Source organism: Equus asinus, chromosome 23, assembly GCF_041296235.1.
Source record: "Equus asinus isolate D_3611 breed Donkey chromosome 23, EquAss-T2T_v2, whole genome shotgun sequence".
In the NCBI taxonomy this organism is placed as follows: Eukaryota; Metazoa; Chordata; class Mammalia; order Perissodactyla; family Equidae; genus Equus; species Equus asinus.
The window spans coordinates 57,995,475-58,019,024 of record NC_091812.1 but is presented as its reverse complement, the minus strand read 5'-3'; the positions used below and the strand labels follow the sequence as shown (position 1 = coordinate 58,019,024).

The following is a 23,550-nucleotide window of genomic DNA, read 5'->3' as shown; positions in this document are numbered from 1 at the left end:
GGTGGTGGTATTGGGAAGTGGGGCCTTTGGCAGGTGGTTATGTCATGAGGGCACGGCCCTTATGAAGGGGATTAGTACTTTCATAAATGAGGCTGGAGAAAGCTTCCTTGCCCCCTTCTGCCATGTGAGGACACAGGAAAAGATGTCAATGAGGAAACTTGCCTCACCAAACACTGAATCTGCCGCCTTGATCTTGGACTTTTCCATCTCCAGAACTGTGAGAAATACATTTCTGTTGTTTATAAGCCACCTAGTCTATGGTATTTTGTTATAGCAGCCTGAACAGACAAAGACACAAGAGGACCAAGGAGAGTTTGAATTTAAAGAGCAGATTTTGAAGGCTGAACCATTCTTTTCGAGCCACCAGGTCACAGGTGGGGAGAAGCTGGATCAGACAGTGGGTCACTGACCCCACTCACTGGTGACAGTTATCCAGGAAGTACCAAAGTCTCCCTCCCACTCCCAGATTTACCATTCTCCTCCAGGGAAGTGGCCAAGCACGGGCGGAAGTGTGAAGGAAGATCTCTTTTCCCTACAGGCAAGGCTGAAACCCAGGGAGACAGGCAGAGGCAATTCCACTAATGTTTATTGATTGGAATCGAACGCCCTCTTCGCCCTGCCCATGCCCTACTCAGCTGCACCCTGGAGCATGAGCCCTGTCTGCAAGGGCCGAAGTTTGATCTCCATGTTCCGCTTCACCTTCTAAGCCAAGAAACCTTATTTTTCCTCTCTTCTTGACAGAACAGCAAAGATAGTGTAATGAGAATTCTCAGGCAGCCAACAGCCTCTTCCCAATTAGGGTCTAGAGAGTGAGAGAGCAGGACGATTAAAGGTAAACTGGAGTAATTAAGAGGCACTTCCATTCTAACTCTTCTGGATGATGAAGAGCGCTCTGATTGCCATGGGACCAAAAGGACAAAAGAAGCTTTAAATGCAGCGACTGGGGTTTGAAGTAGTTTGGAAATGAGATTTCATTACTCGATGACAAGCAGAAAGTGCTTAGTGGCTGAGGTTTGTTGTCTGTCAATTTTTTTCCCCTCATGTTTGAGTTTTGTATTCACAATCTTCAATATTTTCGCATTGCCCAAGTGACACAGAATTACATGGGATCATTTAATCCAGGGTTGATATCATTAAGCCATGACTATTTATTAAATATTTCTTTCAGCATCAGAAATGACTTGAAATGGCAAACGATGCATGTGGTTTTAGAGGTTCTTATTTAGAAGTTGAAGAAACCACTTTTGGGGGAGGGATGTTTTCTCCATATATCCTAATTTCTACTTATTTCCATACCTCTTTAATCTGTGTAGTAAGAACTGTAAAATGTAACCGTTATTTGTACTCAACAATATGCATTAAGATGCAGCAATACGGGGAATAAAAAGATGTAGAAGACATTCTTTTCCTCAGGAAGCTTATTTAATGACTTCCACTACGAGCTAAGACCACTTCTTATGTTTAGTTCACCCCTCATAACCACCCCGCAAGATAGATATTGCTCTCCCCAGTTTACAGAGAAGAATACTGAGGCTTGGAGTTTACAGATCAAGATCACACAAATAGAAAGCGGCAGGCTGTGGATTGGGGTGTAAGGTCTGCGCTCATCCCATTACTCCCAGCTTGTTCTAGTAAATCCGCCAGAATCTCAAAGCATTTTCCAATGATTAATGAATGCTCCCCACTGTCAGGCAGTCTGTGGCATTTTTTTCAGCAAGTCAGAGAATCTTGGAGAAGGTAAGCGATTTCCCCGTCTCTAGGTGCCTTGGATGTGGCCGTTGTGGAGCCAGAACGCAGCCTTTCTGATCCAGGATCTCCCCGCCGCCCTGGCCGGAGGGTCGCTGTCTTCTCCGCTAGGCTGGGAGCCCCGCACATTGCCCATTCCACCTCTTTCCGGAGGGAAGATGACCCAGAGGCGACCTGCCTCCTCTCCCTCGTGGAGCTGTCATTCCGCCGGCGGCCGCCAGGGGCCCCGCTCGGGAGCCGCGCGCCGGGCGCCGCTAGGGGCTACTTTGGAGCAGCGGCGGCTGGAGCCGGAGCCCCGCGTCCGCCCGCCGGCCGGCCCGCTGAGACCGCGCGCGCTGGCCCCGGGGCCCCTGGCGCGGATCCGCCGGCGTGGCGCCCCCGGCCCGGAGCTCAGCTTCCTCCCCTCGCGCCGGCCGCAGCTGACCCGGCGCCAGGAGCCGCCAGGGCCCCGGGCTGAAGTGAAAAGCCCACGGTGAGTGAGACCCGCTCCGAGCCGGGGGAGGTGGCGCAGCCCGGCAGCTGCTCGCGCCCGGCCGCCCCGGCAGGCAGAGGTGCGGGGCGCCCCGGGGGGCGGGGGCAGCCGGGGGGGCGGGAGATGGCTGACCCCGCTTCCCCGCCCCCGGGCGCGGGCTTCCGGCGCTGGAATCCGCTCCGACCCCTGCCCACGGCTGGGCTTCTCGCTGCCTCCTCGCGGGCTCTTCCCGGGGAGGAACGGAGTCCAGTCCCCACCCCGGCTCCGGGGCCTTGATTTTACAAGACGTATCAATAAAATCCGTCTTCCTTCGGGGGACAAGTCTGTCCCCGAACCCATCCCGAATCGCAGATGACTGCAGGTTGCGTGTTGGGCCGGGAGGGGGACGGCGGTTGGCAGGCAGAGAAACTTTTACAGAAGTGCGCCTGGGCAGGGGGCAAGGTTTAGGGCGCCTTGATCTTGGAGGAGGAGGCTCGGCTGGGGCTGCGAGGGGGACTCGGCTGGGTCGGCCAGGCCGTCCCCGGGACTGTTGGTGCTTCGTGGAGGGAGGGGTGTGTAAAGGACGTACAAATCCTGCTGAACCCGTGGGCCAGCAACTGTCAAACATCTGGAATCCCAGCCCCTCCCTCTCGCTGCACGAGGAAGAAGGGGAAAACCCTTCAACTTTCCTTGATCGCTCCCCCCTGCCTTTGAACCCCTCTCGGAAGGGCAAAAGGCCGACCCCTGGCGCCTGGCAATTAAGTACCAGAGAACCCCAAACTCCTCAGGATCCCCCTTCACCCACCTTCCTGACCCCCCTCCCTGACGTCCTCCCCACAGGGACCACGCGACAGAGCCGATGGAGATCGTGGCCAATGGCCTTTTGTTTCTCCGCGTCTCCGCTATTGTTTGCCTTTCCAACATCTGGCGGAGCTTGGGGGAGAAGGAAGCCCCTGTCGGCCTCCGCCCCCGCCCCCCACGCCCGGCCCCCGGCCCCCTGACCCCGGCCCGCTCCCGCCCGGGATCCCGGCTGGGGCCGGTGCGGAGCCCGACCCCGGCGAGGCCGCCCCGCCCGGCCTTGCGGTTGGAGGGCGGAGGGAAAGTTGTTCCTCTCCGCCCCCTCGGCTGCCCCGGGCCAGGGCGCAGCGCTTAGATCTTCTCCCAGACGCGCCGCGAAGGGGTGCCGCTTTCGAGAGAGTGAGATCCAGGTCCTGCCTCAATCCAGGGTGTCCTGTGGTGGGTTCCTGCGGATTTCAGTCTCTGGCTAAAGGCGTGTGGCTGGGCCGCTGCCAGGGCAGTGGGACCGATCGGGGCGCTTCGGGTAGGCAGAAAGCCGAGGTTCTGAGTTTCCAGGGGCCGGAGGGCAGGCGAGAATGGAGCCGGAAGTAACCTGGGAAGCCTCAAGACTTTGCCTGGAACTAGTGCTGGGGTGGCTCCCTCCAGAATGAACGTGGAGTTCTGACTTCGCGTAGGGCTCCAAGTTTGAATCCCACGCCCCCTCTCAGCATTCAGAAAAAGCAGACCCGGAGGACACAGCACGGGCGCCGCTTCCAAGTCCCTGCGACCTAGTGGCTTGGGACAGGCCCCGAGGTCCCCTATGGGTGCGCCTGGTAGATTATAGGTGGCCCTATTTCTCTGCGTTCCCTCCCAAATCAGATGCTTACACATCGTGCTTATTCTTAGTGAGTGTGGATGGATTATTTCTTAAAGAACTAGGGCAAAAGCAAAGTAGCCACTCTGAGAGGGCAAGGTCCCCGGATGGTGCCCGGAGAGTGGCTTTACTTATGACTGGAGGAGGCCGAATCTGTGCACCTGCTGGAACCGATCCCTGCTCATAGCTTTCCTGTACCGGTGTTGCAAGCTTTTTCTTTGGGAAAAATCAGTCCCTCTTCCAAAGAGACTCAGTTAGTACACTCTTTTTATCCTCCACTTTTCAATCCCTCATCCAAGCCAGGGGAGACAGGAAGCTTCCATCTGAACGTTTGTGACCTGTGTACCCACTCAAGCATTATAAGTGGAAACTGTGCACTTGGCTCTGCACAGTTTTAAGAGTTTTCCCTTTACCCGACTTAGAACTTTTGAGCTTCCATTTAATAAAGAAGAGCAAGAAAGGAGGTGGCTAAGTCAGGAATGTGGACACAGAGCACTTTCTCCAGCGATTTCTGGATATGACCAGTGGGACCAACAAAAGAAGAAAAGCAAAATCTTTGAAGCACCGGAGGGCACTTTACAAACGTTTCATTAGGAAAATGGATCCCCAAGGAAGGCGTCCTTTGAAATTTAGCAACAGCAGCTCAGGAGAGAACCAGCAAGAAGAACCTGGGTTGCTCAAGAAGTGCCCACAGGCATCATTAACAAAGGGAAAGGCAGTGCCTGTCTCAGTCCACCCCAGTAAGGAAAACAGGGTACTTGTGGTGAAAGATAAGCTTGTACAGTTTCTTTAATTTTAGAATTAAAAAAAAAAATGCCCCCTCCCAAATCATTGTAGAAAAAAATAGAAAATAGAGAGAGGTGAAAATGAAAACAAAGGGAAAAGGGATATTATAAACAAGACTTCAGTGAACAATCTTACCCAGTTATTTCCTTGGAAGAAATTTCTGGAGATGGGATAGTGAGGTGAAAAGAGTTGATGTACATTTTAGGATATTTCAGATTGCCACATTGTCCTTTAGGAAGCTTGTGCCAGTTTACCCTCTCCCCACAATACACAAGAGGATTTTTTCCCCTGTACTCAACACCCCACTCACTCTCTATATTATCATTCTTTTTTATCTCTGCCATACGGATGGGAGGGGAGTATCTTATTTTGCATTCCTTTAACATTTTTCATATTGTCTATTAGTATTTCCTCCTTTGGGGTGATGTGAGTTTGTGTCTTTACTTATTTTTCGGTAGGTTGGGCTCCTTTTTCTAACCCGGTGCTGTTAATAAAAGCATACTGTCTCACTTCTGCCTCTGCCGGTAGTCAGTCTTACTGACTTGGAGTGCCATTTCTTTTCCCTCCTGCATAGCAAACATTTGGCCAGACCACAACCGTAATTTACCAAAGTAACTGACGTGATCCCAGTAGAGTTATTAGGGAGACCACACAAAGGCATTATTAGAGAAATGAATGGCAAATATCAAGGGTATGCTTTGTGCCTCGTAGTTCCGTGCCCCAACTCCTTTAAAGCTTGTAATGCTTTTTTTCCCCCTTTAGATCAACTGTTGATGCATTGTTTTGACTAAACGGATTATACTAACTCATTTTATTGTCTGATCCTTCCACGGATAACCAATATACCATGATCCACAATTTGTTCCTTTAAATATTTCTTATACCTTTGGATTGAATTTGCCTCAGTTTCATCATAAGACTTTCCCTGTTTGGCTCTGGCATTGGAGCCTGCACTTGGATGAATCTAGAATCCAAACAGTTTAGTAGCATGCGGTTATAACAATAGTGAGAGAGTCTCCCAAGGGCTGAACAAGGCACGTCTCACCCTCTTTTCTGCATTTGTGTAGCCACAATCTCTGTGTTAATTCTTGCTTGAAGGTAGATGATTCTGAGATGGGGTAGAGGAGAAAGAGGAAGAGAAAATTCATTTCAGCTAGATGATGAATTAATACAGATGAAGGACCACACAAGAAAATTTAAGTACATAATGTGGATAATCTAGGTACAAAATAACTTTACACGAGAAAAAATATATTAAAGCATCATGTGTTATTAGGATGACTAATTGACTTAGAAAGTGGTCTTCTAACTGGGAAAATCCAATGTGAAATTCTTCTATAGTGTGACTGTAGGCATTTCATTTCAGGCACACAAAAACCCAGGAAAGGCAGAAACTACACTTTTCTGCAGCCTATAGATATAGAAATTAAATAATATGCATTAGAAATGAACAGTGCTCTCTGCACTGGAATCATAGGCTCTCAAAGGTTGCACTAAGGCTTAATGCTCTTCTAACTCAGCCATCCAACATCACTGTGGCTCTTCACTCTCTTAAAATAATAAAATACCATGCTACAAACTTTGTATCATTTCAAATAAACCAAGCTCAGAAGCAAATGGGCCAGCAGTTTCAACTTTTTTTTGGTGGGGGGGTGGGAAGAAAGGGAGAGTATTAACTCTATGGAAGCGAATATGAGCTCTTTTAACAGTGCTGAACTTTCGTAAGATAAACAGCCTTGGCTGCAAGAAGGTTAAGTTGTTGAGGTGTTACATTTTGCAACATTTTCTGATCCCTATTTTCTTCTGGCCAAGTTCAAAGGTGATGGAGCAAAGCAAGTAAAAAATAGCAAAAGGAAAGAGGAACAGAGAGTAGAAGATGGAGAAGGAATCTTATTTCTCTAAAACTGCCTTCAGGGTTTTCTAACAAGACTCTTGGTCACCCAGGGGGTGGTTGGCCTCACCTCTCTTAGAGAGGTGAATGTGGCTGATGTTTCAAGGCCAAATGTTAGAGATGGTAAACATTACATAAACCACCACCAATACAGCCCATGACAGGTTTAAAGGATAACACAGTAATTCTTAAAAAAAAAGATGGAGGAGGGGCTGGCCCCGTGGCCGAGTGGTTAAGTTTGCGCACTCCGCTGCAGGCGGCCCAGTGTTTCGTTGGTTCGAATCCTGGGCGCGGACATGGCACTGCTCATCAAACCACGCTGAGGCAGCGTCCCACATGCCACAACTAGAAGGACCCACAACAAAGAATATACAACTACGTACCGGGGGGCTTTGGGGAGAAAAAGGAAAAAATAAAATCATTAAAAAAAAAAAAACTTGTCTTTAAAAAAAAAAAAAAGATGGAGGAGTAGGAGATTTTGGCAAGAAATGGAATTTTAATTCTCAAAAGATACCTTATTTCCTCCTGAGTAGTGCCATGGATTTCAGAAGGAGATAGAAACATCTTCTGATTTCCACTCGGACGATCTCCCAGGCACAGTGACTGTATTTCTTCTCTTTCAGGAAATTGTCTATCCTGTTGAAATACCTCCTCAGTTCTAGGTGGCTCAGCCGGGGGACCATCATTGCTGAGTGTTTCGTCCCTTCCTCTTCCATCTCCTTCATGTCTTCGTTTTCCTTCTCTTCTTCCTCCAAGCATTGTTCCAGGTACTGCAATTGCTGACCAAGTCCGATTTGGATTTGTTTCAGATGTTTCTCTTCCCAAGCGGATCTGAAGGTGTATTGACTGAAGATGTTGAAAGCCTGTACAGACGCTTCATAGAAGGCCTCCTTGATGTCGTTTTTCACAGGCTGGGTGTGCGATAGAATCTCTTCGGGCAACTCAAAAGCTTTGTTTTCTCTTAGACACTCTATAGGAAATGAATTGCTCATAACGCTCAGAAGTCTCAGATTTTGCCAGGTGACTCTACTCAGGTGAATATTCAGAAAGTTACAGTCCAGCGAGAGGATGCCCTTGATGAACAGACCCACAAGGCATGCAGGCCACAGACACTTTCGAATCACATCAGGCTTGACGCTCATTTTTTTTCCGAGCTAAAAAATCCACAAGACTCAAGCTTGGCAATGATGTTTTAGGTCTTCAGGGTTCCTTCATGTGCCTTTTATGCACCTGAATATCTTCAGTGGGGAGGAGTTTTCTCATTCGTCATTTTGTAGTTCTCAAGGTTTCGGCCCCTTTCCTTTGCCTCTGAGGCTTTTTTTGACTTGGGGTGACTACGCTGACTTTGGAAATGCTATCTTTTTTTTTTTTGGAGACAAGTGAGCAAAGCATTACCATTGTGTTACCTTAGATGCCTGGATGATCCATCCCAGTACTATAGAATCATCATAACGAGACTAATGCAGAGTATTTCAGGAAGAACTGAAAGCTGTGACTCTATACACTCACTCACTCATTCACCCAACTTTGTTACATAAGAGAGAGCAATCCTTCAAAATCACTGCGTAACTGGCTCTATAGCCAAACATCTCCTCTCATTGAGTTAGTCATAGACATTGACCAAATGACTATGATTACCTGGTTGTAAGGCCACCGGACCATAATATAATTTAGGTTTTCCCAATCTTGTTAAATTAAGCTTCTACATTGGGATATTTTCTCTTTTTATTTGATTTTTCTGCATCTCAAAAAAGATGAAAAACAGAGTTTGTCAGTTGAGCCTGGCACTTATCAAATAGAAGACTAAGTCAACTTGGTTTTCTGTTGCCATTAGAAATGTTGAAACTTTCCATCCTTTCCTTTAGTTAAAACAGAACCAGTGCTTCCCATCCCCATCTAGCATTTCGTACGCCTCCAATATCTTTCCTAGAAGTTCTCCAAGGACGTGTATTTTGGGGAATACTTTTCTGCTTCAGCAGCTTCTCTCTTGTAGTAGCATGCATTTTCTTTATTTTTAGATATAGTTTAGACAGTATTTAAAAACTTTTGCCTGGCTGTCTTTCCTTCCTTATTGGATGTTCTGGACGCTGCAAAGGTTTTTGTTTGTTCCTGTTTGTGTTTCACTGAGGAGGTATGTGAGTAGGTGATCACCTTCGTAGCCTTTTAGCTAGTTCATACCTGGACCAATGTTGCTGTGGTAGTGACGGCCATCTATCATATATGGTTTTCACTTTATTTGACCAAATAACCTCCTCCTGGTTATGGTCAAGGTAAAGGGATTCCTTTCTCCAGGAAAGTGAAATGGGATGTCGTTAAACAAGATTAGCTTATTTTATCATCTTGGAAAAAGCAATACATTAGTTTTCAATAAAGTCATTTTAGAATGGTAAGCAACCACAGTTCCAGGAATATGGCAGAACTTTGATTGGAAATTTGACTTTAAAAGTTCTTCTCTAAATCAGTTGGCTGTATCAAAGGCTTATTGTGGACAAGTGAGATTTCTTAAAGTCGTAGCTTTTTGGACTGGTTGCCTATGGAAAGAAAACTTATATTACTCTATGTGCTCTCTCTCTATAAATTCTCATTTCACAGAAAGATTTCATGGGGTGACTAACTTGGAAAAATAATTAGGAAAATGGACCGTTTTTATAGGATTATAAGTGGACACAACCTTCCTAGAGAGCAAAATGGTATTATGTAGCAAAAGCCTTAAAAATGTACATAATCTTTGACTCAGCAATTCTCCCTCTAGGAATTTTTCCTCAAGAAATAGAGATGGATGTCTTTAAAGACTTAGCGGTCAGAAAGTTTATCACAGCAAAAAACTGAAAACGATTTAAATGTTCAGCAACAGATACTTGTTTAAGTAAGCCATCAGTAGAAAACTCTGTGCAGGCGTTAAAAATTGTGTTATCAGGAATATATGTGGTCACTTGGATAGACAGACTTTATAGCTTAAAAACAAACTTTACATGGTAGTATATAGAGTCTGATACTGTGTTGTTAAATATAGACATATGCATATATGTACAGAAAAAATCTAGAAGCATATCTCTGATTGGAAAAGTAATGGGTGATTTTTATTTACCTGGACTTTTAAAGTTTTTTATAGTCAGCAAGTATTCCTTATTTAATAAGGCAAACTGTTTTTAAAACAAGATACATTAAAAAAGAAAAATTATTATACGTCTACAATTGGGATCAATACTACTTTATTTACTTAAACATTTCTCTTCTAGGGTACTTCAAAAGAAAATGTGAATTTTCCCTGACTCAGTTCCAATTTAGTTGATATGAATGATATAGAGTATATGGGAGTTCAATGCGCTATTCTTGCAACTTTTCATTAAAAATATATATGTTTATATATACATATGTTTATGATTACACACACACATATACACACACACACAGAGTCTATTTGTGCAAAGCTCATCTGAGGGCCATAACTTCTTACATACCTCACATCATTTCTACCTAAAAGTTCTTCAGTTGTCCCAGTCAGAGCTGCTTATTCCTCTTTGGGGCTTTTGCAATGCTTTGTCCTCCTTACTTATGGCTTTTTAAAATAGATAATTATGTATGTGTTGATCTCCCAATTTTGTAAACCCCTGTCCTCCACTCACCCAGGGTACTTAGCATCCTTTGCACTTATCTGAGACAATTCTAACCAAGTTAAGAGATTGTTCTATTGAGTTGCTAAGCTGAGAGGTTCTGCTCCTAGGTGATGGAAGTGGCTGCAGATTTGGCTTTTGTCAACCATCTTGAAGATCCCTGTATTTTCTGCCATGTACAGTTTTGTCATTTCATCTCCCTCACCCCAAACTTTCTCCCTTTATAGTCATTCCATATCATAGCCCCATTTATTGAAAACTGTATTTTTAGCATTTGCCACATGCCAGTCACTGGGCAAGGTCCTGCATAGCTCTTGATCTCAAGGAGTCCATGATTGAAGAAGCAGACATATTCCGAATGTTTTAGGTAGCAGGAGTAATTCGTGGGTATTCCTTATAGCATGGACCTCATTCCCTATGTGTTATAAATGTTAACTGATGCTGATGTTGACAATATTCATGGCAAAGAAGGAGGGGTGATTGACACGCATGTCTTCTCCTTTTTCACCATCAGGGTTGCCTAATTTTACAAATGAAAATACAGAGCATTCTTGCAACATTTGGGACATATATATACTAAAAAATCATCTCTTGTTTATGTGAAATTCAAATTTAGCTGGGTGTCTCGTGTTTTTTCTGACAACCTGATCCACCATGCAAACTTCTATTGATCTCTTGGAGCAGAACTCAGACACAAAGCTGTCGGTAGGAAGCTTTGCATCTGTCAGCTGTCCACCACGTGCAGAGGTGCGTTTGATTGCATTTCTCTGTGCTGACGTGACTTGTGCACATACAGGTATCCCTGACAACCATTCACAAGCCAAAGAGGCCGCCTGCCGTACTAAAACAAAATAGTACCTTCATACGTGTACACTCACACGTGGTTGCTCTGATCAGAAGCGTTGCTGGATGATCAGTCATTGGTTGTGCCTCTGTTCTGTAAAGCCATGCCATCTGAATATATCTCAAAATATAATCAGAAAATCGAAAAGGATGACAGTGTAAGGAAGTGTTTTTATCCCCAAATTTCTCTATCACAACCATTAGCGGGCTACGAGTTGACATGGCTCTTGTTGTTTCCATGATATCTGCGGTTACTTCTCTGGCCTATCTTGAGTTCATTATATATAGTTAGGCTTTCCTTGGAGGGAAAGCTGATTAGCAGGGGCTGCCATGTTGTTGACAGAGCTATGTGAAGTCCATGTGGATGACAAGCTTAACAGTAATGGGCAAGACACAATTTGTTTGATAAAATCAAGATGAGACATTTCAGTCTAGACAAGACAGCTGTGATTCAGCTCAGGGGCATTTGGCATCTTCTGGTAAGATTTATTGTTCTTTATGAAAAGGCAAGTTTCAAACCAGGGTGATTAGTAACTTGTTGATCATCCACGTTACTCAGTACATGAACCTAAGTCATTCCATTTGTGGGATCAGAAGGTGATTGAGCCCAGTGGAGAGCTCAGAAATGGAAAGCCTTGCATCCATGCCTGGCAGTGCTTCCTCGGGCATGCAGACAATGGTTACCACACAGTTGTGTGCAGCTGTTTTAATCCCAGCCAACCCTGAACCTCCAACTGGTGTTTCACTCATTCTCACTGGGTTGGGGTCAGCCTCTCCTATGGTCCTCGAGTCCACTTCTTGCCTGTTCTCTTAATGATGTACCTGGTGTAGAAATTTATGACTACATAGTAATCCATGGATATGTCCATACTGTGAAAATTCAAACCCTTCTGCTAAAGTGAAAGCTTGGCTTGCCAGCTCAGCCTCACGTCATACCACTGTCCTTTCCTGTGGTAGCAACAGTTATCAATTTGGTATGTGTTTTTATTTGATATCTGTCTCCACACTGATCACTGAGTTCTGTGAGTGCAAGGGCAACACCTGGCTTGTTTGCTGCTCTCTCTTGAATGCCCAGCAGGACCCACAGAGGTCGCGAGAGACCTGAATCCCTTCCATGGGTGACATGCTGCATGGGATTGAGGGGACTTGTATATATTTTTTAAAAAATTGCCAAAACAGGATTATAAAAAATGTGATATGCTTTGAGGTTTAATCCAGTAAGTGTATCTCTGTGACTATTTATATGATATCGTTTGGATATAATATAAAAAATCTAGATTGTGAACCCTTCACGAATATGAGGCCCAGGATAAGCGGCTCACCAGACGTGGATCAGAAAGATCCAGGTGCCTTTCGCAGCACCTGGCACTCGGTCAGTGCTCAATAATTACTTTTGCATGACTGAAGGGAGATAATGAAGCCGTGTCTCAAAGACAGGCAAGTCATTTGGTGGTTTAGTTCTCTTGGTGTAGGGATATCAGGAGGACAAAATCAGGCATTGGAGAAGCTCGATGCATTCACAGAATGGTAGATGGCAGCTCAAGTGTCCCTTTAATGCCCTCTCCTGATTCCATTGTTTTCTCTTTGGGATTCACCGAGGCTGGTTAGGTCATGAGCACTGTCATTCCTCTAAACTGGTGGTATCACTTAGTTCTGCATTGTTTGGTTGACTTATATACCTTCCCCTCCAAACCAGAAATGTGTCTCCTTCAGTTTGGGATCCATGGCACCTCCTACATAAAGACATGAAATGCTTGTGAATAAAAGATTGCCATGTGATTTCTCAAGTTTGGGTATTAACCTGTGCAGGCAACACTGCTGAGAGGTTCTAAGACCATCTCTTCCTCCTCTCCCCCCAGTATTGCCACTTCTTCATCTTAGATGCTCCTGGTAGCTGTCATTTTATTCAATCACTCGTAGGGAGGTTCTTTGGGCACACTTACACTTGATTCTCCTTTATAGCCCAGCTTCAGATTATGCATGTAGTAACTTCCTACACAGAAATAACTTGCGCTATTAGAAAATGATCCCTGATGTAAAGAAATTTAACATGGTGGGATAAATATATAAGTCAGTAAATATGTACCATCAGTAAAACCTACCCTCAGTCTTGGCATTACCAGAATGGCTTCCATCTGTATCCTTGTTCCACTATTGTTTCTTTTGGTTTGTTCAAACCCTAATGGGGCTTTCACTTCTGAGATGGCAGTAAGCATCTCAGATGAGAGATGTCACCTACCAGAATAATCCTCCCCTTTACCCACTGAGTAGATGTGGATTTCTTCCCAGACCACATCCAAGGGTGCCTGTAGTCTATGAAGAAACAACAAGGGTAGAGTGGGTGATGGACAGAGATGTCCTCTTGTCTGGGATAAATATTTAAAAAGGAGTTGCCATTGCAGAGATGAGGTCAGTGTCTTCTTTTAATTACTATCAGCTTGTATGTGGACATAAGGTTTCGTGACCTTTATGAAGAACAAAGAAAAGCAATATTGTGGAAAAATTCAAGTGGGCTTTTCTTAGACTGACAGAAGACTTGTGTGCCCCAAATTTTAGGACTTCTTTAGTGTCTGAGCAATGCCTGAGTTTGGGGGTGGTGTCCGGGAATAAGGAGTTGGGGGAGATATTAGTTTTCTAGAAATTCTGTAACAAATTTCCACAAACTGGGTGGCTTAGCACGGTAGAAACTTATTCTCTCAGAGTTCTGGAGTCCAGAAGTCTGAAATGAAAGTATCATGAGGGCCATGTTCCCTCTAAACCTTTTAGAGGAGACCCTTTCCTTGCCTCTTCTAGCTTCTGGTGATTGCTGGCCATCCTTGGTGTTCCTTGGCTTGTGGGCGGAGCATTTCAATCTCTGTCTCCATAGTCACTTCACATTCTCCATGTGTCTGTGTCCCTGTGTTATCTAGACATTGTCTTTAGGTATTCTTTGGTAACCATCTGCATAGTTATTAATAATAATAAAGGATACTATTTATTTAGTAGTTACTAAGTGCCTACTCTTTGTATAAATTATCTTTAATTCTCATAGCCACTATACAGTATAGACGTTATTATCCTCAATTTAAAAAGGAGGAAATGGAAGCTTGGAAATGTTAACTGACTTGCCCAAGGTCGCATAGCTAGAAATCCACAGAATCAGGATTCAAATCCAGGTCTGTCTGAGGCTACATTATGTTTTTATAGGATCTAGGGTGAAAAGTGTGGTGTAAAATCACTGTGTGTATTTATGCATTAATAGCCTATTTCATTCCCCAAAGGATTTGAAGCAGCTTATGAAAATATACAATACAAGAGAATAAAAAGTAGTTAAAGGAAGCAGAGTTGAGGGAAAACAAGAGCAAGAAAGCAAAATGAAGTCAGATACAATTAGAATATAAGAATGATGTCATAAGGTCCAGAGTCATTGTTGCCGAGGGTTGCAAATCTGTCTCTGGGCTTTCTAGAAGCAAAGAAGAAATAAGATCTGATAAAGAAATCACAGTATCCAGAACCAGCAATAAAGCTAAATCCTCAGTAGAAGCAAAGCTTTTCTTGGTATTGGGTCCTAGGAGGAATCTCTCCTGTGGACCTTCGAGAAGAGAGCACTGGGTTTCCTGGGCAAAGACCCCAGCAACTTCCTTACAGGAGTGACCACCACCACCACATGCATTGCAGGGCCAATTCTCCTAACCTCCCTCCGTGCTGGCGGATGTCAGATTGCCAGTGTGTGGTTCTTGGGTAGGCATTCTGCAGGGCTTGTGGAGTTTTCTCATGTGGAGCTACAGAATGGAGTACATCAGTTTGGCTGGATTGGGTTAGCATTTCTTCATCATGGCTCAAAGTGGGGAAAAGTGTGGTCACACATGTTGGCATTCTTGGGTGTTCAGTGTGGAGAGAGTGCCCTGACATTTCCAGAGCCCCTGCCCAGATCCAATCCTCCATTTCCTGTTATATATACAGAGGAAATTTTGAGAAAACCATTTGTAGGCAAGACTCTCTTCCGTTTAGTCAGAACTGGGAAAACAAGCTATTCTGTCAGATTGACCCGGTGCCATAAATAAAAGTGAAGTGTATGCTGGATTTCTACACAGTCATAGGTTTGATTTACTATACTCCTTTAAGGGCAATAATCCCTGATCAGGAAGGGAATATACGGAAGTGGCCTGTGGTTTTACTCTATGTTGAGGTGACTTTTTTTTTTTTTCCTGAAAGAGCTTCTTCCTAAGTTAAATGGCTTAAAATTCAAAGCGAGGATAGCCTTGTGTCTCCAAATATTATAAATAATTAAATATTAAGACACATTCTTTTGAGTTTATCAATTTTGAAAACTCAAGCATTTTTCATTTAAAAGTAAAACTCACTGTGTGAAAAGGGCCATATAGATGGCCTCAGAGCTAAACTTTACATTTTTAAGAGAGATGCAGTTAAGAGAGCAGAAATTGAGATTGCCCTGTACCCAACCCCACTGGCACAGGGCAGTAATACTCATTGCCAGATGTGATAATACAGTTTCTCATGGATGGCCCCTGTTGCTGGGACAGAGAATGATGAAATTATCGATTGCCTATACATTTCATCCATCCATCCTTCCATCTATCCATCCATCTATTCATCCATCCATCCATCCATCCATCCATCCACCCATCTATCCATCCATCTTTTCATCCATCCCTCTATCCATGTATTCGTCTATCCATCCATCCATCTCTGAGGATATCATACCTGATACAGTCAGTAAAAAAGAAAAAAAAATTCATGTTCTTGTAGAGTATCCAAGTTTTCAGATAATAAATAATAAAATTACAGGTGTTATGAGTGCTATGAAGGAGATCAACAGGGCAGGAGGGTAATTGGGGGAGGTTGATGGCTGAATTGAGACTTGAAGGATGAAGAAAAGACAGCCATGTAAAGAGCTAGAGGGAGAGCATTTCAGGAAAGAGAGAACTGGAAGTTCAAAAGTCCTGATGGAAAAGAGGTTAGGATATTGAAGGAACACAAAGGAGATTAGTTGGGTTGGAGCGAAGGTAATGTGAGGTTGGCACTGGGATAAATTGATATTGGATAGGGTGTAGCAGACCATAATGGAGTTCCAATTTTATTCTAAGACCATTGAAGACAGATGAAAGAATTTTAAGCAAGAGAGTGCCATCATATGACATGTGCTTTAAAGAGATCACTTTGGGGACCACTGGGAGGAGGAACAATTTGGTGAAGGGGCAAGAGTGGAAGCAAGGAGCCCAGGTTGAGAGCAGGTATTTTAGTAGGCCAGGTGAGAGTTGTGGTGGCCTAGATAGAGGTCAGAGCAATGGAGATGAGAGAATAAGACTGATTTGAGAGGTATTTTTAGTAAGTTACTGATGGTGCATTTGGGTCCAGCTAACATCTGTGATCACCAAAGGCAGTTTTCCAGAATTGCCATTGATAATCCATTTGATAAGGTCTTTACTGGATTAATGTGATAGTGTTTGGATAACCAGTAAATAATCTCACTTGGCATTACGTCTTTAACTGGATGGCCTTACACTACTTTAGGTCCCTTATACTTTGGACTTAGGTTGGGGTTGAGGCTTGGATTTCTCAGGTTTAGCTTGTTTAAATTTCTGAGAATGTTCCCTGATGTATTTCCTATGTGTACACAGAAAAAATGCATCTTCCTGTATATTTTAAAATGTAAATAAAATAATGTTTCGTGATCAATTTAAAACATAGATTACTATCTATAATCAAATCATAATAGAATATAATCATACAATCCTAAAGAAAGCAATCCTAATCTATTATTTACTAAATATAGGTGAGAGCCGATGGCTAACAACTCCAATTCTCCCCAATTTGATTTTTTTTTTAATCTCAGAAATGTCTAATTGTCAGAAATGTCTGTCTGTAAAAATGCTCTGACACAAACTGTACTCCCAGTAAACATACTGGTGTTTAATAGGCTGGATCAAGATGTTCTTGTCAATAAAGTCAAGCAATAGCAGACTTCTCTTGTGTCACAGAAAAATTAAATAAATAAAATGAATATTCTATATTTCAAGGTTTTCAACAACATTTTTGTTGAACTTTTGGCACCTCTGATGGTTTACCCAGAGTAGGAGCTAGTCTATAATGATATCTTAGTTCCAGATTATTCAATTATTTTATGAGCTAATCTGTCTTGACACACAATGATTAGATTCATTATTTTACAAATAATCCATCAGTATTTCATAATTTTGCAAAAATCCTAGGATTTCCAGATGCCAGGTACTATAACAAACACATCCAAAAAAAAAAAAAATAGAATGGCTCAAATGTGACAGAAGCATTTCTCACTTTGGAACAGAGGTACTTGAGCTACAATTGGGTTTCTTCCAAGCAGTGATCATAGACACTGACACCTTCCATCTTCTGGCTCTGCCATCTTCCATGTGGCTTCCAAGGTTGCAGGGCTTGTCTTCATCAAGATGGGGCAAAATAGAAGGAACTGAAGGGGTGTACATGGGAGCATTATATAGGCTAGGCTGAGAGAGGCACGCATCACTTCTAGTCACATCCTATTGGCAGGAACTTAGTTACATAGTCACAGCTGAGTGCAAGGGATGCCAGGAAATTTAGTCCAGCCATGTGCTCAGGACGAAGAGGGGATAGTGTGATGAACGGAGAGCCCATCTCTCCTATGCTCCTGATCCATTTGGAAAAAGTCTAGCAATCAAGATGTGTTGGCACTGGTATGAGTTGACTTGGGGATTTGGCTGGCATGATGGGACCCATTGTAGATACCCAATAAAGATTTTTTATCCATTTGGAGAGAATTGGAGTTGTTGACCAAAGGCAGCTTTCTAATGAGGTTATTTTCTTTTTTTCTAAAGAGTAGAAGAAGCACTATGGAAATGAAAGACTTCCCTTTTTTTTCAAGGCTATACAAATAAGAAGAGAAATGATTAATTTAGTGTCTTTAAAAAAGGCATACTTTTCTTGTAAGAAAACTATTTTGGTAGAAAGATACTGTCATTTGCTTTCTTGTAACAAACAGAACCCATGGAGCTTATTTCTACTGAGGACCAACATGTAGGAGAAGATCCTTCAGTACCATCCACAGCTAATACTACACTGGGCATTAACCATGCATCAAGCACAGCGTTACTAAGTTTGTATATGTTATTTCATTTTATCACCAAAAGAATCCTGCAGGATCCCATTTTACAGTTTTGAGGAACTAAGGCTGCAAAAATTTAATAACATGGCAAAGTTCACATAAAATTAAGGTCTGCCTGATTTTCTGTTAAATTTTTAATAATTAAGTGTACAATAAGTGTCTTGAGTACATCTTTTTTTTTAATAGAGAAGAAAATTTGTCACCTAATAACATCACAACCTTCACTTTTCAAAAATAGCTTTCTAAAGAAAGACTTTTAAAGACTCCTGACTTCTGAAAAATAAGTTAAACACACCTGAGTGTGTGTTTCTGCTCATGGAGAACAAGACCCTTTCCCTTCCCATGTGGTCAGTTTGGATGCTGAAAGCTGTTTATGAGTCCCTGCAGCTTGACCGTACATAGGGGACCAGGCAAATGTGATTCCAGGGTGTGGCTGGAATTCATTTCTGGCTTCTGTGGCAGAGGCAGGAAAAGGCCTACTGCCCCTGTGAGAAGGGGCAAGAACGGGGCCTGCCAAGGGCTCCGCACAGCAGCCAACTGGGAGGAGCATCCCAAGTGGGCTTGGCTCCTAGTTGAAGTCAATGCCAGGGATCCTGCAGCAGAAAAGCCATGGGGAGGATGAGAGCATCATCATGCAGTTAGAGGAGAGGACAGTGCTGTTGTCCACACAGCATCTTCAGGGGCAGAAGTACTCAGATCAGTTTTCCCAAAGTCATTTCCATGAAACACTAACTTTGCAAGAAGCTCCATGAAAGCAACTTTTTATGGTTCAAGAAATTTAGAAAATGTGTTTAATATAGACTCACAATGTATATTAGCATATTAAAACCCTCTAAATCTTACAGCAAGACACCTGTTAAACTTGTTTATCCTATGATATAACAAACTTAGTTGACCATACACTTTAAAAAACAAAAGTCACATTTATTAATATTCCGAGGAACCAGTGTTAAGGGCAATGTACTTTGTGAAACATTGATCTAAACAGAGCATAAAAACAAGATAATGTTAGAAAAATAAATCGCATGTCCAATTCCAGTGGAACCTTATATTTGTGGAGGATGACAAAATTATTCTTTCATTAGGCAACATAGGCAGCAACAATGATCGAATGCAACCCCAGTGTTTTCTGTTTTTAAACAAAAGAGAAGTATGAAACACTCTTATATTATAAAAAGCTTTTGCCCTCTTTTTGTTTTCTTCCCCCTTTCTTTTTCTATTACCACATAAACTTCTTCCTATCATCAAATGAGTTGCTTGAAATTGTAATGTTTATTCTTTTCAGATGATGTGTTAAAATCCCATTGAAGGGAAAATAAAAGTATTAATAAAGTGCGTATTGTCACTAAAAGGTGTTACATAACTTTATTGAGCTGGTAATTTCCTTTGATGTTTCTTTAAATTTCGGGAACTTGAAATATATCCTCCCTTCCTTCCTTCCTTCCTCCCTCCCTCTCTCTCTTGCCTTCCCTTCCTTCCTTTCTTCTTAATAGCAAAAAATGTTGATACTAAGGCTTGGCATCAGAACTATAAAACTCAATATCTCTTAATGTGTGTGTGTATTTATATATATTTTACTGGATGAATAAGTGTATCTTTTATGTGAATGATGGACACTAAGAAAACGAAAAGCGTTTGTATTAGTCACTCAACAATTTTGATTGTGTAGACTTGGGTTGTGTGGCACAGTATACTGGAGAGAGGCAGTTAAGTAGCACATGTACCATCACTTTTATCATAGCGCCATGGCGGACATCACTAACTAATCACAGCACTCATTCGTGCTAAGCACAGACTGACTTTCTCCACGTCCTAGGCAGGCACTCACTACAGAGCAACTGGAACTGGAGCTGTTTGCTCTCCCTGGAGTAGTGGAAGGATTAGAGTTTAGGATACCTTGGTTGTTCTCTAATGAGTTGTTTGACCTTGGGAAGTGGCCTTGGTGGGCCCCATTTTCATTTTCTTCATATATTTAGACCAGGTAACTTACTATATTGTTTGAAGCATCCACGTTAAGCATCTGCCTACCAAGGACTGTCTTGGTGGCAAATTTCATTTAAACTCAGCACAGTTTTCAGCCTGTACATTTGATTTCCTCTTTGCATTATTAGGATTATCTGAAGCCGTATCTCTCTCATCGTTTTCCGTATGAGTCAATATTTTAATATACCTTTATGTATTTTACGTATTTATTTTTAGAAGAATGGCCTTCAAGATGAAAGAATAGAAGTTTTGATTTCCTGCACATTCCTGGGGATGCAGGCCCCCTCTATGAGTTTATTTTTCTAGATGTGCGTAGGCCATGTTCCCGGGAAACCCACCCCTTGAGTCTCCCCCGTATCCTGCAGGGCTTCTCGGGCCGTCCCCACACTGGATTCCTCAGCCCATGGAGAAGCCCCTGGTGGCTTAATGGATGAAGAGGCTCTGCGTGAGCCTTGTGTTTTTTAATGTGATATCTTTCAAAACCTTTTCAGTTCAGATCTGCTCACGATTTGTTGTTTGCAGAACATCAACATTCGGTACTGAGAGTTCAAAAGACTCAGTCAAACGATGGTAGGCTTTAGCCAAAAGGTATTTCTTATGATATCGGTGAAATAGTTTCTTCAGAAACTGTTCACAGGATTTGTGTGTCCTGAGTGCATATGTCAAAGAGAGTCATATTTCCCAAGTATACTCCTTTGTTCCCCCAAATGGTGCAGGGCTTTGGGTTGGAGCTAGTTAGTAGTTCTCTGTTGGTACCCTCTTCTTAACCTCCTAACAGGTAACTTTGAATTCTTTTAAAAAACAAAACAAAACAAAACTCATCAGCATGCCAAATCCATCCCCAAAGAAAATAGTGTCATTATTTCTCATGATCAGCTATGACTACTTGAAGAACTTAAAGCTTCTTCTAGATGGACTATTTCTAAGGAGCCCTTCAGAGGTGAAAGGAGATTATCATTTCTAAGTGCCAAATCTGTAGGCCATGACTTTGTAACTGGTCATTATTCAAAAGGTATTTGTTGAACACCTACTGTGTGCGAAGAAATTTCCTAGATGTTGGAGATTCAACTCTGACTCATAGAGATTCCTCCAACCTTGGCCTCACCAGATCTGAGGGGACATAATCTGACAGTAACCTGCTCCTGTGGTAGCTGCTAAAACAGGCATCGAGGGACAGACTATTCAGTTTAATACCCTGTAATGAATGCCATTGTATAGCTCTTTCCTGAAGCCACCCAGAAATCAGCTGAGACCTGGAAACCCTTCGTCAAAAATAGGTTTTCATGCCGGTTCTGGTTGCTGTAAGAAGACTTCGTCTAAACCAGTTTATGTTTGTAGAGCATGTGTTATGAGCAGCATGCTGAGGGATGCAAAGCAGTGTAAGAGATGCCCAGTGAGGTAAAATTAACCACTGAGCAGAATATGACAAGTGACAAGAGTGGGATGATGAATAAATGCTCTGTGAATTCAGAAATACACAGAGGACCCCTTTGGCTGGAAAGACAACAGGGAGAAGGAGAGAGTGAAGGATGAGTAGAAGATACTCATGGATTTGGATCCCAGCTCTGCCTTTTACTAGCTGTGTGACCATGGTTGAATTTCTTACCATGTGGAAGCCTCTATCTTTTTTTAAAGATTTTTATTTTTTTCCTTTTTCTCCCCAAAGCCCCCCAGTACACAGTTGTATATTCTTTGTTGTGGGTCCTTCCAGTTGTGGCATGTGGGACGCTGCCTCAGTGTGGTTTGATGAGCAGTGCCATGTCCGCGCCCAGGATTCGAACCAACGAAACACTGGGCCACCTGCAGCGGAGCGCGCGAACCTAACCACTCGGCCACGGGGCCAGCCCCTGGAAGCCTCTATTTTTAATCTGCAGAAGAGGATGCATAACATCCTCTCATAGATGTGATGATAAAAATGTAAATTGCTTAGCACTTTAGTGTCTGAAATATGGAAAACACAGTACATAATATCAGTAAATATAATAAATAGTTTTGTGTGATTGTCTATAAAGTAGCAATATTATATCATAGGACTGTGGTCAAGATTAAATAAGATGATGTAATTGACAGGCTTGGCCTAGGGTCTACCATGTGGCAGGCATGCAGTAAATATCTGCTATTATTATTATGAAAAATGTGGATAAATGAGAGAAGGCATCTCAGACACAGGGAGGAGGCACATAGCCTGGATTGGGCCTGGCAAGTTACCCAGTTCTCTGAGACAGAGGACTTGTTCAGGTGAGTAGTAATTGAAAGGTACATGGCGGTGGGTAAAATGTATGAAACATAAATGAAGAACCTCTTGATTAGGGATATGGAAGAAAGATTCTAGAAGAAAATCAAGTGAGAAATCTTTAAGTTTCCTTCTGACTCTGAGATTCTGTGTTTCCTCCAAAACTTCCAGTGATCGCTGAGAAAGACTATGGTGAATGAGACATCCCGTGCAGTAGGGCTCCAGGGCTCCAGCATGGAACACACCAATCAGACAAGGAGTGCCTTCTTCTCTGTTTTGACAGTAGCAATCCATTTGCTGAAAGAAGAAAATGTCTTAGTTTTTGTGTGGCCATCTGACTAAGTATTTGATTTGGCAGGTGAGGGAGGGAGGCAAAGCTCACGAGCGTATTAGTTGGCACGTTATGTCCTGATCATTTTTTTCCCTTTAGTTTTGAGAGGCAGTCAAGGAGAGGGAAAAGAGGAAAAAAACCCCAGCTCTCCAGGAAATGAGTCTCCAGGCAGAACTGAGACACCTGAGGGATATATCACTTCACATACTTGAAGTATGTGAGTCATTAGGCAGGTTCTGGGTTTGCCAAAGTGCACCTGAGGGCTGGGGCCAGAGAACCATTATTCCCCCCAGCAGGAGGGCTCTTACGAGGAGCCAGAGGGGGTGCAGATGCCCCACAGAGCTGCTTCCGTGGCTGACCAGAGTCGGAGTGCAATCTAGTGCAGCATTCCCAAAGTGTTCCATGAAATGTTAGGTGAAAAGTACATTGAGAAAACTCAGGGATACACACGTTAAAGATGTTTCTTTACTGCAGGACTTCTCAAGGCCTCTGAGAGGCCTGTCTGAATTGTGAGTGCCTCAGGAGGGAGAATATGAATGCAGGACTTCCCACACTTGCTGCAAAGTGGTCCTTTTGGATCTAGAATGAATCTAGGCAATAGAGGCTTGAGCCGTGCTTGGGGCAGAGCGGTTCAGGGTCAGAAGCACCAGGGTAAATCATTTCTCTGTTCTTGCCCTTTCCCAGGGGGTCCAGATACAGACACAGATGTTTACAGGCAGCTCTATCTTTCTAGCAGCCAAATGGAAGTCATGGTGCAGGAGAGCACAGTAATTTGGAAAAAACCCGATGGGGTGTGGTAGGCAAAATAATGCCCCCCACTCCCCAAAGATGTCCACATTTGAATCCGTAGGACGTGTGACTATGTTACTTTGCGTGTCAAAGGGGACTTTGCCCATGTGAC

The 23,550-nt window shown here is 43.2% G+C and overlaps 2 protein-coding genes across 2 annotated transcripts in view; one reads left to right on the top strand and one right to left on the bottom strand.

Moving 5' to 3' along the window:
- The first annotated feature begins 1,395 nt into the window (after nucleotides 1–1,395).
- The window catches only part of MOB3B (MOB kinase activator 3B), a 186,552-nt gene continuing 164,397 nt past the window's right edge, over nucleotides 1,396–23,550 (top strand). Inside the window, exon 1 of the mRNA XM_044756594.2 lies at nucleotides 1,396–2,218. The gene's annotated coding sequence lies outside the window, so the exon portion shown is untranslated. The remainder of the gene's footprint in view (nucleotides 2,219–23,550) is intronic.
- On the bottom strand, nucleotides 6,977–21,695 carry IFNK (interferon kappa). The gene has a single exon (XM_070495527.1). The coding sequence runs from the start codon at nucleotides 7,665–7,667 to the stop codon at nucleotides 7,041–7,043; it is 627 nt and encodes a 208-aa protein (XP_070351628.1). The 5' UTR covers nucleotides 7,668–21,695; the 3' UTR covers nucleotides 6,977–7,040.

Bases quoted from the DNA above. Each gene is read 5' to 3' on its own strand.
- IFNK (XM_070495527.1), bottom strand. From the start codon at position 7,667: ATGAGCGTCAAGCCTGATGTGATTCGAAAGTGTCTGTGGCCTGCATGC.